The following is a 20,285-nucleotide window of genomic DNA, read 5'->3' as shown; positions in this document are numbered from 1 at the left end:
AATCCTGAATTTACTTCCATCTCTCATAGCCCATTGGACATGGTGCTCTCCCTTTCCCTGGTATATCCTAAAGTATTTCCCTTCCTTTTCCAAGTTTATATATCTCTGTCTACACCCCCTCTGCCTCATAGATGGAGCTTCCCTCAAAGATCTGCCTTCCTCAAGTGTTTCCTCCCTATAGGAGAAAGCCGAGCAAGCTAGGACCATGGCAGGTAGTGGGGTGGGGTAGGGGGGAGGAGGGGAGACTCTGACCTGTTCTCCTCCTTCCTTTCTATAGCCATGGGTATAAATTGTCCTGAACACATTGAATTCCTAACCTTGGGCCAGCTGCTTTCCTACCCCCTGCTAGAACACCGAGACCGAATCTATCAGGTAGGACTGAGGCTAGGATTAGATGATGGTAAGAGGTTGACATTGCTTAGACTGGAGAAAGTCAAAACTAGCTTTTAAACCCACCAAATGATCCATAGCAAGTTCTGCAAGTATGAATGTGAGGTAGGCTACCCAGGCCCCCCTTTGAAGATGTGGGTAGGAAAGAAAGCAGTATATTAGAAGCTTCTGCACTAACCTCTAACCTCATGTCCTTTTCTGATAAGGTTATTAGTTTGGTAGATCAGAGGAATGCCATAGTACCAATATTTCTTAATTTCAGCAAAGCATTTATAAATTGTCATTTGATAGTATTCATTAGAAAAAAATAACACAAAGCCTTCTGGTTTTCCTTTAGGCTTAACATAGTAGAATAAGAGGTTGAAGACCTCTTATATAGCCAGGTAGTTAAATGAATTTATAGCTGCTTAAACAATTGCATTCAAAGAATGTTGATGTTCCAGTGTCAAACAAGAATGAAACCTTCAGTAGAGTACACCAGGGATCTGTTCCTACTCCCATTCTTTATTATCAGCGCTTTAGATTCAGACAAAGAAGGTTATAAATTTTGCAGATGACATAAAACTGAAGTAAATAGCTAAAATATCATTTGGATGACAGATAATTATGAAGAAAAAAATGTTAGCTTTGAATTGCACCTTAATGTTTACAAAAGCTTTTCCCATCCATTATCTCACTTTTCCCCTCACAGTTGCCCATGTTGTCAGGGCAAGGATTATTATCTACATTTTACAAAGCAGAAGACTGATTTTCAGACAGTTGATTTGCTCAAGATTGTCTGGTGGGCTTTTTTCACCTCTAAAATACTAAACTAAAATTGTCTAGGTAAATTTTAGCAGGGGCAAACATGAAGTTATATGTGTAGGTTCAAAAAGTAAATCATATAAAGAGTGAAGGTAATGTTTTTTTTTCATATATAAGTTAATGATATCTTTTTTGAATGCATGGAGTTTCATGTTTCTCTGGGATATCTAGTCGGAGATATAAGATAAAAGCTCAAGAGAGATTGGGAGAAGAGCTAGATATACATATATAGGTCAGCAGCTACATAGATACACCTTACTGAAAAGTCTAATACAATCTTAGACTGTGTTCGCAGAAGCATAGTGTCTTATGGGAATAAAGCTTTGTAATTCTGTTCTAATCAGACCATCTGGAATATTATGTTCATTTTTTGGTGCAACCTTTTAGAAAATACATTGGCAAATTGAAGCACATCCAAGTGATGGGAACTAGGAAGGTTAAGAGACATACAAGAAGTTCTATTGAAAGAACTAGAGTTGTTTGACCTGAAGAAGAGACTATTTAAAGAGGGTGTGCTAGCTCTTTTCAAAATTTTGAAGAGCTATAATATGGAACACAGGATTAACTTGCTCTGCTTCTCCAGGAGGGCTGACCTAGAAGCAGCAGGTGGTAGTGATAGTTATTTAAATTTCAACTTTTTTAGGAAGAATTTCCCAAATAATCAAAGCTGTCAATCATTAAAATGGGCTGCTTGATAAAGTAATGAGCTCCCTGTTACAGTAAGTATCCAAGCAATGCCTTGAATAACATTTGTCAAGAATATTATAGAGAGGAGTCCTTCATTGGGAAGAATATTGGGCTTGATGGCTTCAAGACCCTTTTCAACACTGAGATCCTATGATTCCAGATCTGGCTGAGTGAGAGAGAGCGCTGCCAGTATCAAGAGACTCTGCAGCGGCTACAGCAGACTTGGGAGGACCGAAAGCTCCGCCTTCTCAACTTTATGTATTGTGTGCCCTATGAGCCCCCTCTCTCAGAGCGCCAGCGACGTTCCCAGGCCCGCAGCCAAAGCCACAGCCAAAGCCGCAGCCAAAGCCGCAGCCAAAGCCGCAGCCAAAGCCACAGCCAAAAACAGCAAATGGAGTTGGTGGCCAAAGACAGCGGTACCTATATCCTGTCTGGTAATTCTTAGCATTACCTAAACCTGAAGTTGTCCTGACTAGGATGTAGTCTCCACTTTGTCACAGCCTTTAACAGGGAGCTCAATACCTTATAAAGCAGCCCATTCCATGGATAGACAGCCTTGATTGTTAGAAAATTCTTCCTAAGACTAAAATATGCAACATATGGATAATATATCTGTTATTTCTAGTTTTGCTTTCCAGGACTAAGAAGAAAATAATCATTTTTGCCCATCATTCCTACTGTGGCAATACATGAGTCTTTTCTTCAGGATTCTAGAAAGTTCTCTTACAGGCCTATACCACACTTTTGTATTTATTCTCTATTTTCCACACTAGTTCTTATCTTCTAGAAATGTCTTTTTAAAATATCCTGGCCAATTATTTCCTTGTGTATTAACTTCAGTCTTTTTTGGATAACTCTACCTTTTCTTCTCCCCCAATTTTTAAGTCTTCGTTTTTCTGAACTCATACCTACTGGGCTGACTTTTCCTGTAGAATTTTAGGTTATAGGATCCTCTCTCTCTTTTCTCGGAACTCTTTGAAATCTTTTGCCCCAAAATCTAGCCTGCTTTTCAGACTACACCTGGCTTTCCTCTCCTTCTAGGACATGAATTATAGGATGAAATGGTAATTTCCATTCTCCTGTCACTGATACCACATTTCTACTTCAACAAAAAGCTCTTCCTTTGTAGTCAGAATAAGGCCCAGAATGGGAGATACCTTCATTGGTTCCTCCAAACCTGGAAGGAAAAAATTATCATCAAGGATAACATTATTAGGCATTAGCTTATGTATTAGTTCTTCTGCTTCTGGCACAAAGAGCTACAGCAGATCTCTAGACAATTGAAGTCGCCTATCACCAGTATCATCCTGCCTCTTTTTCAGGTTTGTGAAATCTTTTTCTTACTCCTCACTTCTTTTCTGTGTTTGCATTCACTAGTACATTCCACTAACAATATTGCTTCTATTTGTTTCCATTTGGTATTCACCTAAATACATTCCACAGTTCATTGCCTCTTGGGTTTTGGGATTTCCTCATATGAATAAGTCTTTTTAATATATAATGCTTTTTTATCCCTTCTCCCCCAATTTTTTGCCTCTCCTGTTCTTATTAAAAGATACACAACCCATCTAGAGCATAGTTTCTATACAATCTGTAGGTTCTATAAGTTTCACAGGTACCGAGATTTAGTGATATAGATGATACCAAATTTGCCTCATTTATTGATTCAAAGAAGCATTAAATATCTGCTAAGTATAGGTAACTAGTTAAAGTTCCAGGGGGATTAGATGCCATCTCTGCCTTCTTGGTGCAGAGTTTAGTTTAGTAGGCACATAAGGCACATATACAAATAGCCACAATATTAAAATAATCCATGAGAAAAGTAATAGAAGTACAGACTCTGAAGTTTGAGTCAGGTAGGAAGCTAAACAAAGACTGCTTAATTTAGGAGATGGTGGTGTTTGATTTGTATATCTCTAATCAAGAGTGATTTAGGACATTTTTATATGATTTATATTGGTTTATATTGATAGCCTTAATTTCTTCATCTGAAAATTGCTCATTCATATCCTTTCACCATTTTTCAGTTGGAGAATGGCTTGTATTCAGAGAAATTTTATTCAGTTCTCTATATATTTGAGAAATTAGACCTTTATGAGAAAAATTTGTTATAAAAATTTTCCAGTTTTTGTTTTTCTGGTTACTTTGTTTTGTTTGAACAAAACTTTTTTAATTTAATATAGTCAAAATTATTTGTTTTATAAGTGTTCTCTATCTCTTGTTTGGCCATAAATTCTTCCCTTTTCCATAGATCTGACATGTAAACTATTTTAATTTACTTATGGTATTAACCTTTGTCTAGATCAGTGATGGTGAACCTTTTAGAGATGGAGTGCCCAGCCCCAGCCCCACCCCACCTCACCCTCCAGACCATGTGCCATGCTCATGCCTCTCCAGAGACCACATTCTGTGCCCCTCCCCCCACTGAGTGCTGGGCGCACCCCATGTTTCTCTCCACCCCCTTACTCTACCCAGGGGAGGGAGGAAGCACTATCATTAGACTGCTGGGCAGGGGGGTGGGGGATATAATCAGGCTTGGGGAGAGGAGCAGCTCAGCTCCCTCTGGCTTTCTAGTTAGGAACTCTGGCAAATTATGTGGCAGGGATGGGGGGGCACTGGGTCCTTGGCATGCATGCCCAGAGAGAGGTCTTGATGTGCTGTCTTTGGCACACATGCCATAGGTCTGCCATCACGGGTCTAGATCATATACCCATTTTGACCTAGGATATGAGATGGTTTCTGCCATACTGTTTTCCAGTTTTCCCAGCAGTTTTTGTCAAATAGTGAGTTCTTATCCCCAAATCTGGGATCTTTAGTTTTATCAAACACTAGATTGCTAAGGTCATTTTCCCCTATAGCCAGTACCAGATTGTTAAAATGATTAGTGTTACAGTATAGTTTGAGATCCTTCACATTTTTTTCATTAATTTCCTTGATATTCTTGATCTTTTGTTCTTCTAAATGTATAAGTAAATTAATTTAGGTAGAATTGACATTTTTATTATATTAGTTCAATCTACCCATGAGCAACTAATGTTTTTCTAATTGTTTAGATCTGGCTTCTGTTTGTGTGAAAAATGTTCTGTAATCAGGTTCATATAATTCCTATGTTTGTCTTAATCCTGATTGCCTAGCCCTTACTTCTTCTCTCTTGAAAGAGATATTTAGTATCAGTTCTAAGATGGAATTATTCATATTGTCTAGAGCAGTGATGGGCAAACTTTTTAAAGAGGGGGCCAAAGGAAGGGGAAAAAAAACTTTAGGCAGGCCAATATAATTTATTTTAAAAATAACTGATATATTTTACAAAATTCTTGTATTTTTTGGTTATACTAAGCCCTGTTAATAACTGAAAGATTATAAAGGAGAAGGGCCACATCTGGCCCACGGGCTGTAGTTTGCTCATCACTGGTCTAGAGTTATTTTAAATGGAATTTTTCTTTCTGTCTTTTGCTGGTGAACTTTACTAGAAATATATAGAAATGCTAATGATTTATATGAATTTATTTTTTATCCTGCAACTTTGCTAAAGTTATTAGTTGCTTAAACTAGCTTCTAGTTGATTTTCTAGGATTCTCTAAGTATATGCCATCATATCACTCACAAAGAGTAATAGTTTAGTTTTTTCATTACCTATTTTAACTCCTTTAATTTCTTTTTCTTCTCTTCTTTCTAAAGCTAGCATTTCTAATATAATATTAAATATTAGTGGTGATAATGGGCATATTTGCTTCACCCCTAATCTTATTGGGAAAACTTCTAACTTATCCCCATTGTAGATGATACTTGATGGTTTTAGATGGATTCTACTTATTTTAAGGAAAGGTCCAATTATTCCTATACTTTCTGGGAATTTTAATAGGAATGGGTACTGTATTTTGTTGAAGGCTTTTTATGCATATATTGAGATAATCATGTGATTTTGTTCATTGTTATTGATATGGTCAATTATGTTGATAGTTTTCCTAATATTAAACCAGCCTTGCATTCCTGGTATAAATCCCACCTGGTCATAGTGAATGAATATAGATATATTGCTGTAGTCTTTTTGCTAGTATTTTATTTAAGACTTTTGCATCAATATTCATTGAGGAAATTGGTCTGTAAGTTTCTCTGTTTTTGCTTTTCCTAGCATAGGTAGCACCATATTTGTGTCATAAAAAGAATTTGGCAGGACTCCTTTGCCTATTTTCCAAAATAGTTTATATAGAACTGGTATTAATTATTCTTTAAATGTTTGATAAAATTCACTTGTGAGTCTATCTGGCTCTAGGATATTTTCTTAGGGAGTTCTTTGATTACTTATTCAGTTTCTTTTTCTGAGATGGGATTATTTAAGTATTCTTTTTCAGGAGACAGCATTTGAGTTGAACTTTAAAATATGGGTAGGAATTCCTTACCTTTCAACCAAGTTTGTAACTAAATGATAAGAGTATGATTTGTGAAAGTTTAGCATAGAGATGACAAGCTTCCACTGTGCTTACTATCTATTAGCCATAAAAAATACATTTTATTTGGTTTGACAAAATGCTTCTTTGAAGTCCTCTAACTAGGTATATCTTATGCACATGTCAAGATCATACAACATTCCTTCTAAGATGTAACAAGAAATACAACTTTGTTCAATGCCCCTCTGAATATTAATAATATATTAATAATAAATTAATAATATATTAATAATAAATAATAATTTAAAAAAGCACAAAATAGAGAGGTGTGTACTCAACAAGGATGTTTGTGATTACTTTGGAAGATGTTCACTACAGAATCTAAAAGGAAGAGGAATTGGTTCTCCATAGGACAGGAGTTCCCAAATTTTTGGGTCCCTATGCTCTTTAACTTTATTTTTTTTTAACCTCCTAGCTGGCTCACCAATTAATGTTATAAAAAATTAAGAAAGGTAATCTGAGTGGGTCTCAAAGGCAATTTGGGTGTGAGGAAGGATAAAGAGTGATTATAAGGTGATTGGAGGAGGAAAGAAGGTAAGGGAATGTATATAGGAGATAAAGGAAATGGGGTATGTAGGAGAGGACAGCTCAAACAGGTTTTTTTCCCAGAGGTTTGAGACAGAGGATACAGGGAGGAAATTAGGGCCAATAAGAAATGTTTAGGTTTTGGCTGGAGGGTTTCTCTTGTTAGTTTCTAAAGTTCCTTGAGGGAGGAGTTGAAGAGGATCCTCCCCATCAGTGAAACTGTTAGTAGGAGGAAGTCTCGGGTAACCTCTTCCTGCCAAGATGGATGCCCGCAGTTCCCTTAAGAAAATAAAAGAAAATGATCCCTTCCCCTTCAACCCTTGTCTTAATTTTCGACACAGTGATTCACCAGAGGGTTTGAATAGGTAACAAGGGGATTTATTAATGCCAGGGTCAGTCAGAAGGGGAGAGGAGTTTAGGATTTTCTAACTGCTGTTAGGGAGAGGGGTGATGGTGGTGATGGTCACAGGAGAGGTTTAGACTGAGAGAGCCTGCTCTCCCACTTAGGAAGATTTGACTGCCTTTTTTAAGTAAAGTCCTTATCAAATCACTAAAACTAGGGGTAACTTATTTGTAACTCTACTTGTCTATAGAAACTAAACCCACAATGTTCAATCACCAAGCCCTCCCTTCCACCCAGGACCCACAGGAAATTCAGGGGAAGGAGAGGGATATGGATGGAGAGATCAGGGAGAGGTCCAGAGAAATGAAATAGGTCTAAATTTCCCCAAGACAAAATAAGCACAGGCCAAGGCCGAAGCCAAGCCAAGCCGAAAGGCTGCAGCTAACAGGCTAAGCCAAAGCAAAAGCCTCCAGCCACAGCAAAAGCCAGAAGGCAAAAACCTCGTCAGTTGGAACTTCGCTTCTATTTATAGCTTCAAGTCCTAACTGACTTTCTGAAGATTCTAAGATGTTTAACTGACTTTTTGTGACCATTAGAAATTACAGAAGCAAAAAATTTCTGTTAGCCACCTTGCATTACAACCTTTACCTTCTGTCTTAGAATTAATAATGTGTTTGTTCTAAGGCAGAAGAGCAGTAAGGGCTAGGTAAATGTAGTTAAGTGACTTGTGTAGAGTCACACAGCTAAGATGTATATGAGGCCAAATTTTAACCTAGGACCTTCCATCTCCAGGCCTGTCTATCCACTGAGCCATCTAGCTACCCTCCCCCTTAATATTCAACACACTTTCTCCTACTCCATACGAAAGAAAATAAATTCTAGAATTTGTCATGTATCTCTAAATATAAAAGATAATAATAGGTAAATTTATTTTTATAAAAATATCTTTGTTTTATGTAATATTTATATTTTAATAAAGTTGTTAAATATTTATCAGAGCACAGTCAAATTAATGAAATTTTTGATTCAGTTTATCAACTAGCAATTTTATTCTTGCCATATTTTTGAAAGAAGGCCTATATATCATGTTCTGCCTTTAGTTTGTTTCTTGCTTTGGATCTGATTGAGAAAAAAACTGAAAATCCTGATTCATACAGATAAGTTGTTATAAAAGTAATTAAAGTTTTGTGAATACTTTTAGTAAGAAAAAGATTTGTTTTCCTCCTTTTTTGCAATGTTTATTTAAAATCTTTATGTGGGAAGAAGTTTTATAAATTTCAAAGAGAATTCATTTAAAGCCTTACTTGGAAGATCATCGTATGACTTCAGCTAATTCATGATGGGTGACTTCTTCAGTGTTTTCAAATTGACAGAATTCCCATTGTACCCCTCAAATTTTGTGACTTAATAGATTAGAAATGAATTCATAAGCTCAATGGATAGAAAGCCAGGCCTGGAGAGAGGAGGTTCTAGGTTCAAATGTAGCCTTACGTATTTCCTAGCTGTGTGACCCTGGACAACTCGCTAACCCTGATTGACTAGTTCTTACCGCTGTTCTGTCTTAGAAAGGACTTAGTATCCATTCTAAGATGGATGGTAAGGACTTTAAAAAAAATCGGTTTAGAACTTCTGGTGAAGTTTCACTCAATATAGAGTGAAGAAAGAAAAGAAATACCATTGAATCATTGGAGCTATATAACATTAAAGGTTCTTCCCGCAACAGCCCAAAATTGATTGTTGGAGGCAAAAGCAGTTGTTATATGCTGTAGAATCATGAGGAAGAGCAATAAGGGCTTCTAGGAGAAAGGGCATTTTGATGCTGGACAGAAGAAGAAGAGAGAAATTCTGGCAGTGAGTGAATTCCTTTTGGGGAAAGGACATAGAAACAGTCATAAAGGCAATGTGACCAATTGGAGAGGTATCCTGTTTTCTTAGAACGTATATCTGGAAGGGTTAGTCTCCTGAGACTTAATACCTAATGTTGGGTGTTCTTTTCTGATGATTCATGAATAGATCATAAAATTTAGAGTTGGAAATTACCTTGGAGGTCATTTAATAGACATATTTAGAGTTAGATCAGAGCATAGAAATTATCCAATCAAAGCCCTCATTTTAAAGAAGAGGGAATTGAGGCTCAGAGAGTAGGTAGCTTTCCCAAGGTGATCTCGAGAACAACAGGGTTAGGATTCAGACCTGAGCCTTAAGATTCCAAATCTAGTACTCTCTTGATTACACTATTGCCAGAAAGATCTAGAAAACATCTCCAGGGATTATGAAACCTTCAAACCATATACTGTGGAGAGTAGCAAGTATGATATAGGAAGTATGATACCAAAGAAAAATAGCAGTAAAAGTATCCAGTTGAAAGCAAGAAACAATATCTAGGAAGAGGAGCAGCAATAATTATCATTGTTTTGGATGTCTATACTGGGGATATGTGTAGGAATGTGCAGAGTATGGGTAACAAATGTGAGTTTAAGATCTTGACACAAGGTAAATGTGATCAAGAAGGTCTTAGGTATCATTGAAATTTATTGGGATATTTACTCATCCCTGGAATGGAAGTCTATACTTCATTCAAAAGTAGATAGTGGGGGGCAGCTGGGTAGCTCAGTGGAGTGAGAGTCAGGCCTAGAGACAGGAGGTCCTAGGTTCAAACCCGGCCTCAGCCACTTCCCAGCTGTGTGACCCTGGGCAAGTCACTTGACCCCCATTGCCCACCCTTACCACTCTTTCACCTATGAGACAATACACCGAAGTACAAGGGTTAAAAAAAAAAGTAGAGTAGAGAAAAGGCATGGTGAAAAAATATTATTTGTCAGCATAATAAACCATGTAGAACTCCATGAACTAGACCACAGAATAATGGTGAAAAGGATTTGTATGAGAAGCAAAGGATAGGGGTACAGATGTGATATATTGGTAGAATTATGCCACAGACTACCTGGCTTGAAGAAAGTAGAAGAAATGGATGATGGGTCTCAGAAGAATGACTCAAACTGACAAGGAAGTAGAATATGGTAGTGATAGGAGACTTTTTTTTTCTTGCTGGAATCTTTTCTGCTAAAAGTAAATCTGCCAAGAAATTATTGATTTACCTTGCTGATAATTTAATCCTTCATAAAATAATAAGGAAACTGCTATTCTAGACCTGATTTTGTCCAAGCATTTTCCTCTATTTCCAACTATTTTTTCCTCAGCCAACACACATCATTAATTTTTTTTTTAAACCCTTGTACTTCGGTGCATTGTCTCATAGGTGGAAGATTGGTAAGGGTTGGCAATGGGGGTCAAGTGACTTGCCCAGGGTCACACAGCTGGGAAGTGGCTGAGGCCGGGTTTGAACCTAGGACCTCCTGTCTCTAGGCCTGACTCTCATTCCACTGAGCTACCCAGCTGCCCCCACATCATTAAATTTTGAAAAAAGAACAAAGAAACTAGGGGAATATAAATAAGAAAATTATAAAACAACTAGTAGGAATTTATTGCTTAAATTGGAGTCACCTTGGAATAAAGTGACCAGGGTATCTCAAAGTTCTTGACAGACAAGAAAAGAAACAGTAATCATAGTCTGGTGTGTACCCTACACTATGGGATAGTTTAGAGAAAAGCTGGGTTGGATCTCATGACATAAGACTCTTAAGAGGAAATTAGTTCAGAGGTATAGGATGCTTTCTTATCAACGAAATTCTGATGACACAGATAGAATTTATGTTAATGAGAAGAAAAGGGAGATTTAAAGAAGCCTAATTACATAGATCTCACCTTTGTCAACTAATTTTTTAAAGGTATATATAAGATAGGCTCCAGGGCAGGCAACTGAGAATGAATGCCAAAATGTTATACATTTCTGTAACAAATCAGGAATGACAAATTCCAGTGTCTAGGTTCATGGGCCTGTGCTTGGATCAAGTGCCACTCCTGTACTCTGGAATGTTATATACAGGCCTTGTCTAGTTTTGAGTGTGGTGGCCAGGACTAGATCACTTCTTCAAGTATTCCAATACTACTCCAGGGCTGAGCTCTGTGTAAAGTTTCCTGGGGTTGTCCCTTCCATTAGGCCCTTCTCCCACACTATTGGACTTGGAAGTTACCTCAGGTGGATTACCAAAGGCCCAACTCTTGCCACAGGACTCTCTGGCCACCTTCTACCTTAGGTTTCACTATTGCCCTCCCCTCCTGCTGCTGGGAAAGGATAAATTATATGTTAGGTTCTTTCCAGGGCTGCCTTCTTGCCTCAGGTTCTGGGACTGCCCTGTTTTAAGCTCTGTGAGCTCTGGGGTTGCCCCTTGACTGAGCTCCTGTCAAGGGCTTCTCAGAGCTGACTTTTGTTAAAGTGCACAGGGATCCCCTTTCTCCACAGTGGTAACACCATGGTCTACCTTGGGGTTACTAAAAGATTCCAGGGGTGGTTCTGGTCTGGGTAGAGGAACCTACAAGTCATTTAGTGGGGGTATTTTCAGGGAGTCTGTGCCCCTTTAGATTGTGGCAAGCTGTCATCCTCCTAGCTCAAGTAATATTTGTGAAACACAAATCAAACCATGTCACTTCTTTACTCAATAATCTCCAGTGGCTCCTTTTTGCCTCTAGGATAGAATGTCAACATTCATAGCTAATGTTTAAAGCCATTCACAATCTAGTTCAAGCCTCTCTTTTCAGACTTATAATAGATTTCCTCCCTTCATGCACATAATCTATAAAAAATTCAGTCAAATTGATCTTGTTCTTCACACATGCCATTCCCCCTCTGGTTTTCATTCTCTTGCACAGGCTATTCCTCCTCGTGTTTAGTTTGGCTTCTTTCACCTTTTTTTTTTTTTAAACCCTCACCTTCTGTCTTGGAGTCAATACTGTGTATTGGTTCCAAAGCAGAAGAGTGGTAAGGGTAGGCAATGGGGGACAAGTGACTTGACCAGGGTCATATAGCTGGGAAGTGTCTGAGGCCAAATTTGAACCCAGGACTTCCCATCTCTAGGCCTGGCTCTCAATCCACTGAGTTACCCAGCTGCCCCCCTTCCTTCACGTTTTGAAGAATGAAAGAACCATTAAAATATCATTGGGTTTAGATTGTTTCTATGAGAGAATGCTATTGTGTTATAGCCTGGCATTTCCTTTTGTGTGAATTAAATATAAAAGGTACCCTGATTCCAGCAGACTCTCATTAGGCAGGAAGCTATTGAGGCATGTGACTGAATTGCCTTGTGGCAGTTCAGGTCCTGACCAGAGCAAGTCCTCCTGGGTGATGCGTCTGGAGTAAAACCTGTCCGATCAGAGTCTCTGAGGAGGCAGAGAAAAAACTGGCTTTATAAGCCAGCGAGAAGCACAAGGGTCTTTTTTCTTCCAGAGCGGAGCTGCTCTCTCTCCTTGGCTGACACTGTCAGCCTTATCTGGCTGGGTAACCTTGGCAAGTGGACTCTTGCAGTGGCTTGGGCAGTGGCTAGGAGCTGGAGCTGAAGAAGCACAACATGGCCTGGAGACAAAGGGGGCCTGGTGATCTTTCTCTATCTCCAACTTATACTAATAAATAATTATAAATTAATATATAATCTCCAAGAGATTTTTAATCATAACACTTTCAGGTATTTTTTCCACCCACATCATTCAAATTCAAAAAAAAAAAAGCAAAGAAACTTAGGGAATGAAAAAAAAATTTTTTTAAACTCTAAAAGTAACCCACAGTAGATTTTATGGAATATAAACCCCTAAAGTTTTGAGTTCTCCCTTCCTCCCACATATTTCATTAAGACCCTAGGCACAGATGGTATAATTGATGTTACTTCTGCTTTAGGGTGAATTTTCTGTCCACTTGAAAGCTGGGCTCCCTTCCTAAACCCAGTCTTTATCCCCACCTCCTAGTAGCCAAGTATCTCCCATGGACCTAGAGGGGACAGGCTTGGGCAAGGAGTAACTGGGAGAAGAATGGGGGCCTTACTAATTGTCTCTTGCCCAAACTATACTGCATGTTATTTTTATTTCCAGATAGTGATACACTACAGGATGGAATCCAAGAAAACCTGCAAATACTGCTCAAAATCTTGAACTCCCCTTATGCTGGAGATATTCAGGAACAAGCTCAAGAATGGGTGAACATCTTTCAGGGCCTACGTGAGTGCTAAGGGAGGGTGTGTGTGTGTGTGTGTGTGTGTGTGTGTGGTAAGGGGTATGGGGATAATCTGAGAGAGTAAGAACCCTTTGGGGAAGGAAGAAAATCTATGAATCTAAGGAAATGAGAGTCAGTGGTTACAGCTCTCATGTTATAGATGTCAGCGACTGACACACCCACTTGTTTTTGACTCCATCAGCCATTAAAGAGAAGTTTTACTGTATCCAGGGGCAGTATAGATAGAGAGAACTGGGCTTGAAAATCAGGAAGATTCATCTTCATGAGTGCAAATCTGGCTTCAGACACTTAGCAGCTATATGACTCTGGGCAAGTCACTTAACCCTGTTTGCCTCAGTTCTTTATCTGTAAAATGAGCTGGAGAAAGAAATGGCCAATCATCCTAATGTTTTTGCTAGGAAAACTTCAAATGGGGTCACAGAGTGTTGTACATAACTGAAATGACTGAATAACAACCCTCCAAAAATACCATATCCAGAGAAGGGTAATCAAGATAGGGGCACAAGCGTTATTTTCTGTTGTTAACTGGATGACTAGTCAAAAGGGCTTTAAACTTTAAAAAGGGGAGGGAGATGGGAGGAAAATACTGATATAGCAGATAAACTAGATACCACAAAGAGCAGCAGCTATGACATAATAGCTAGCATATATGTATATGCCTATATACACATATATAGCTTACCGTGTGCCAAACATTCTGCTAACCACTTTAAAAACATTATCTCAGGGGCAGCTGGGTAGCTCAGTGGAGTGAGAGTCAGGCCTAGAGACAGGAGGTCCTAGGTTCAAACCCGGCCTCAGCCACTTCCCAGCTGTGTGACCCTGGGCAAGTCACTTGACCCCCATTGCCCACCCTTACCAATCTTCCACCTATGAGACAATACACCGAAGTACAAGGGTTAAAAAAAAACAAAAAACATTATCTCATTTGATCCTTATAGCAACTCTGGGAGGTAAATGCTATTATTATTCCCAATTTACAGTTGAGGAAACTGAGGCAGACAGGTTAAATGACTTGCCCATTGCCCCACAGCTCTTAAGTATCAAAAGATTAGATTTGAGTTCAGGTGTCCCTGATTCTAGACACAGAGCTCTATCCACTATGCCACTTACAGAGTATGAGAAGAAAAACAGAAGCAAAAGTATTTAGTAATTCACAGAAAGTCATGATGGGGAATAGAAGCAGAAATCCATAGACTCAGCTGTCGATATAATATGAGGAAAGCATTAGTGATGAAGAAAGGTGAGTTAGAGCTCTTGACATTAGATCAATAACTTGATAGTAAATGTGGCCTCATAGTTAATACTGAAATTTGGTGGGATGCTTATCATGACTACAATAACAATGGAAAATGCACCTTTGTTTAGAAGGATAAGATTAAGAACAGAATAGGACAGTGGTAGCATTTCATGACATAAAACTGTTTACTGGTAAGGAAATCCACATAGCAAAGAGAAGAAAGATTCATGAAAATGTATGGATGACAATAGATGATATTTTGGTGAGGAATCTATTACCAAAGTGAAAGTAGGCATGTCTATAGGAAGGAATAAAGAGTTCCTAAGGTAAACCACAAAGTTGGCACAGAGATAGGATATAGTTCAGTGTTGGGGAAAATAAACCACTTGCTATCTCTTTTACTCTTCTGATAATAATCATCTGATACATTTTTGACTTGCCAATTTCTTCTTCCAGTAGACTTGCATGGTCTCTTCCTAAGGAAGTTCATGTTATTTGTACTTCACCAATTTGTCACTTTTCAGAATCAGGCAATAAATTGTGTTTGTGATGGAGAGGAAATTTCAGTCATTCTGAAATGAACTCTAGATTTTGGAAGAAATTTTAACAAGTTTCTAAAAAATATAGGTAATATGTCATGATACAATATGCAAAGGAGAAGTTAAATTAAGAACAATAGGCTATTGATAGTATAATTCTAATGACAGTATAACCTAAACTCTGGTCCAAGGCAGATTTATGAGACCATGGTCTCATAATATATAATAATAATATATAATATAATATAATAAATATAAGTATACCTTGAAGATATCATAGGTTTGGCTCCAGACTGAATATTGCAATAAAGCAAGTCCTGGGAATTTGTTGGTTGCCCACTGCATATAAGACTTACGTTTACACTATACTATAGTCCATTAAGGGTGCAAAGTTATTTAGTCATTTTAGATGTGTGTTATGCTTTGTGACCCCATTTGGGGTTTTCTTGGCAAAGATATTGAAGTGGTTTGCCATTTCCTTCTCCAGCTCATTTTACAGATGGGGAAACTGAGGCAAATAGAATTAAGTAATTTGCCCAGGATCACACACTTATTAATAAGTGTCTGAGGCCAGATTTGAAATCACAAAGATGAGTCTTCCTGACTACAGGCCCAGCACTCTTTCTATTACAATACCTACCTGCCCATTAGGTATATAATAGTATTATGTATAAAAAAAAGTACAAACCTTAATTTTAAAATACTTTGTTGCTAAAGACAAACAAAAAAGCTAACTATAATCTGATCCTTCAGCAAGTTATAATCTTTTTGCTGGTGGAGGGCCTTACCTCAGTGTTGATGGTTGCTGACTTATCAGGGTAATGGTTGCTGAAGACTGGAATAGCTGGAGCAATTTCTTAAAATAAAACAATGAAATTTGCTATATTAATTGACCCTTCCTTTCATGAAAGATTTCTCTGTTGGATTAAATGGTTTTTATAGTATTTTATCCCCACCCCCATTAGAACTTCTTTAAAAATTGAAGTCTTTCCTCTCAAACCCTGACACTGCTTTATCAACTAAGTTTATGTAATATTCTTCAGTATTGTTGTGTCTCAGGGAATAGGGTGGCCTGAGGAGAGGGAGAGAGATGGCATAACAGCCAATCAGTGGAGAAGTCAGAATGCACATACTTATCTATTAAGTTCACTGTCTTATATGGGCATGGTTAATAGTGCCCCCAAACAATTAAAATAGTAATATGAAAGGTTGCTGATTATGGATCACCTTAAGAGATATAATAATAATAATGGAAAATTTTGATATAGTGTGAGAATTGCCAAAATGTGACACTGAGACATGACATAAGCATATGTTGTTGGAAAAATGGTACCAATAGACTTGCTCAATGCAGGCTTACCACAAATCTTAGACTTATTAAAAAAAATAATATCTGCAAATCACAATAAAGTGAAATTCAATAAAAACAAGATATACCTGTAATTCTGCACTTATAACAATAATCATGTAATGCTTATACTCCTATTATGTGTACAAGTCTCTAACAATGGACTAGATGGTACATACCCTTTGACTCAGTCATACCACTACTGAGTGTATCCCAAAAAAATCAAAGATAGGGGAAAAGCACCTACTTGCACAAAAATATTTGTAGTAGCTTTTTGTAGTGGCAAAGAACTAGAAACTGAAGGCATGTCTGCCAAGTAGGCAATGACTGAAAAAGTTGTAAGTATATAGCTATAATGGAAGACTATTGTGCCATAAGAAATGACCAACAGGAAGAGTTCAGAAAATCTTGGAAAGACTTAAATGAACTGATGCCAAGTAATATGATCAGAGCCAGGAGAACTGTGTGATGATCAACTGTGAAGGACTGTTATCAGTAAGGCAAGGTTCCAAGGGATACATGGCAGATCACAGCATACCATCTTTCACTTTATTTTCTTCACGAGTTTTTTTCCTGTATATGCAATATGTGTCTTCTTTAATGAAATGAGGAATGTATTATATGATAGCTCTGGTATAACCTATACAAGACTATTTACTGTTTCAGGGAGGGGAGGACAGGCCAGGAAAGGGAAAGAATTTGAATCACAAAATGTCAACAATTGTTTAAAAAATTGTCTCTACATATAATTAAAAAAAGAGAAAAGTTTAAAAAAGAAAATGGACTTTAATTTAAAGAATATGTTCACACCTCCAACCAGATTAAAATGCAATTGCTGTAATTAAATTTAGGTGTTTGACTAAATATGTGAAAATTCTAAATTAATATTGTGGTCACTGATTTAAAATATTATAGCTCAAGTCAAAATGGCTTCTAATAACTTTTATTTACAAAAAGAGGTAGAAAGAGCAAAAGTAGAGAAATACAAAAAAGATGTCTAGCCTATCACACTAAATATTGCTCCTAAGCTCAGCTGCTTGGCTCAACCCGGCAGGGTTTGTTAATCCTTGACCAGAGGACCAAGTATTCCACCAATGCGGCCACCTCCAAGAGGGAAAGTCCTCTCTGGAAATAATCTCTCTCCAGGAAGCCAGGAAAGGAAAGGCCAGCTACTCACTCACCCAAGGTGAGTCCAAAAGGCAAGGTCCAAGACGAAACCAAGGTTCAAGTCCAAAGTCACCTTCTAGAGGCAAGTCACCAGCCAAAACTCCAAGCCCAAGATCCAAGTCGAAGTCTCCAGCTAAGTTCCCTCGAAGACTACTCCCTGAAGACTATTTCTGAAGACAACCTCTCAAAGACTATCTCCAGAAGACTGCTTGCACAAGACTCTCCCCAGCCAAACAAGTCCAGGGCTTTTATAGTGACTTCTTGTCCCTCCGCCTCTTCACAGGGGCCAGTCACAGCTTCTAAATTGCCTAGTACTGCCCAGGGGGGAAGTGTCTGTGGGATTCACACCTCTCATCCTCTGAAGGTATAAACTCTTATCAAAAGGATTCACTAATTCCTGACTGATTGAATTTCTGAGGGTGTGAACTCTTTAAGTAAGTGACTTGTGAATTCTCTTACTTGATAGCTAACAAAGTGTTAAGTAGGGATGTTTTCAGTTTTGGGTTTATTAAATTAAAAGTTGCTGATTGATAGAAAAAGAAAGTTTGGTTCACACTTCGCATTGCTATATAATTATATAAACTAATTATAAAAATGTAATGCAATATAAGTTCATCATAAAATGTAATACAATTACATTTGAAAATGTAATGTAATACAAGTTATATTATAAAAAGGTAATTAATAAAAATTACAGTAAAATACTGACAACATTAAAAAAAAACCCAAAGGGCTAGAACAGTGATGGGCAAACTATTCCCCTCGGGCCAGATCCAGGCCATAGTTTACCCATCACTGTCTTAGGCAATTCCCTAATCACTGCACCCCTACATCCAGATGTAGTGATTTGGGAATTGCTTAAGGTGGTGATAGAAAAACTATAGCCTGGATCTGGCCCATGGGGAATAGTTTGCCCATCACTGGGCTTAGAAGGTTGAGCTTCTATCCCAGGACTAAGGAAAAATCACTTCTGAGTGGCTTCCATTGTGCCTTAAACAGGCTGCAACATAATAATAGACTTGACCTCAGCCATTTATGAGAAATAATAGTAAATCTAGTGAATGCATTCTTTAACAAAATAAATTTAAGAAAAACACAAATGGAAGTAAGACTGGGGGACCATGAAGGGCCTGCCAGTTCCTCTTGGCTGGCTTATTTCTCTTATATTTGTGCCTATGACAAAACAGACCAACCTCTCAGCTTATCTCTCATGATCTTAAAAAAAGGCAACTGGTGGAGTAATGCATATAGTCTGGATATGAGGTCTGGAGTTAGGAAGATCTAAGATCAAATCTAGCCTGACGTTTAATTGGGCAAGTCACTTAACCTCTGTATACTTTAGTTTCTTCAACTGCAAAAAGAAGATAATAATAGTATCTACCTCCCAGAGTTGTTGTGAGGCTAAAATGAGATAATATTTGCAAAGTAGTTGGCACTTACCTCCTCTTACATAGTAGGTGCTATATAAATGCATATTTACCCCACTATTAAAAAAAGGAACTATTAAAAAATTTGTTGGACTCCAGCTGCTGCCCTAGTCATGCATGCCCAGGTGACAATAGCAACCTCTCTTTTCTCTTTTCATTCTCCTCAATAGTCCCCAGGCTCTATGAAAAATTTCTTCCTTCCACCAACTTGTCTAAAGCCCAATTTCAAGTTAGTTTCTTCTCTTCCCATACTTAGAATTACAAATCTCTAAAGATTTTGTGGCCATTTTGGTGGCTTCTCCCTTTGAGAACTATTTGTCTATTGCAAAATAGCTATTAGACATATATATTCCAATTGATTGCAAATCTTGGATACAAAACCCTTGTCAGAAAAATTTGATATAAAGAATTTTTCCCATTGATCAATTTGCTTTCTTATCACAGATACATTAATTTTGTTTGTGTAGAAGCTATTCAGTTTCATGTACTCTACTATCTGTTTTTGTAATCAACTCTATCCCTTTGTAATAATTAAAATTTAGGTGGCCAAATGTAATAGTTAAAAATTTGGTTTGACAAAAATAATAATGGTTAAAAAAAGAATTGTTGTGGTCACCATTTATAAAAGTTAAAGTTAAACTATGAGTCAGTAGGCTGTTAGTAGCTTTATTTACAGCAAGATAGAGATATTAAAATGGGAAATATAGGAAAGAGGTAGAAAATATCACCTAGCTAAAAATACTGTAAGCCCTAATCCTAGAGCCTTCAGACTGCAAATGCAGATCTGAATGCGAATCTCACCAGAATCCAAAGTCCAGATCAGGAAGCCTAAATCTGAAGAGCCAAAGTCTCTGAAAAACCTCTGAGAACCTTCAGCAAGCATGTGAGGCCAAGACCACCAAGAATCCCACCAGAGTTCACACTCCCTAGGCTAAAGGCCACCAAGAAAGCATCCAAGGATGAAGAGCAAGAATGAAGACCAAGCAATGAATGAATGAATCTCTCTCAAGCTCCTGCTTATATATAGTTTTCTCCATCCATCAGCTCTCCTCACATCTAAGGAATCAATCACAGCCTTTCAATTTGCCTGGTACTGGGGGCAGCAGTGCTTATGGGCTGTTAGGGTGTGAACTTTCTTTGTTAGTGACTTACTAAGTGCTAATTAGGGATACTTTAAGTTCTTGATTAATTAACTTAAAATAGAACAAGGGGAAAAATTCCCTTTCACAATCCTCCTGTGATTCTA

General features: G+C 37.8%; 1 protein-coding gene across 1 annotated transcript in view; it reads left to right on the top strand.

Annotated features, from left to right (window-relative positions):
- The window catches only part of DNHD1 (dynein heavy chain domain 1), a 190,327-nt gene that overhangs the window by 79,150 nt on the left and 90,892 nt on the right, over positions 1–20,285 (top strand). The window contains exons 17-19 of the mRNA XM_044668790.1: positions 278–372; positions 2,042–2,315; positions 13,177–13,302. Of these exons, the coding sequence (XP_044524725.1) occupies positions 278–372; positions 2,042–2,315; positions 13,177–13,302 (495 nt within the window). The remainder of the gene's footprint in view (positions 1–277; positions 373–2,041; positions 2,316–13,176; positions 13,303–20,285) is intronic.

Source organism: Gracilinanus agilis, chromosome 3, assembly GCF_016433145.1.
Source record: "Gracilinanus agilis isolate LMUSP501 chromosome 3, AgileGrace, whole genome shotgun sequence".
Classification (NCBI taxonomy): Eukaryota; Metazoa; Chordata; class Mammalia; order Didelphimorphia; family Didelphidae; genus Gracilinanus; species Gracilinanus agilis.
Note: the sequence above shows the minus strand (reverse complement) of the source record. Positions and strands in the feature narration are given on the sequence as shown.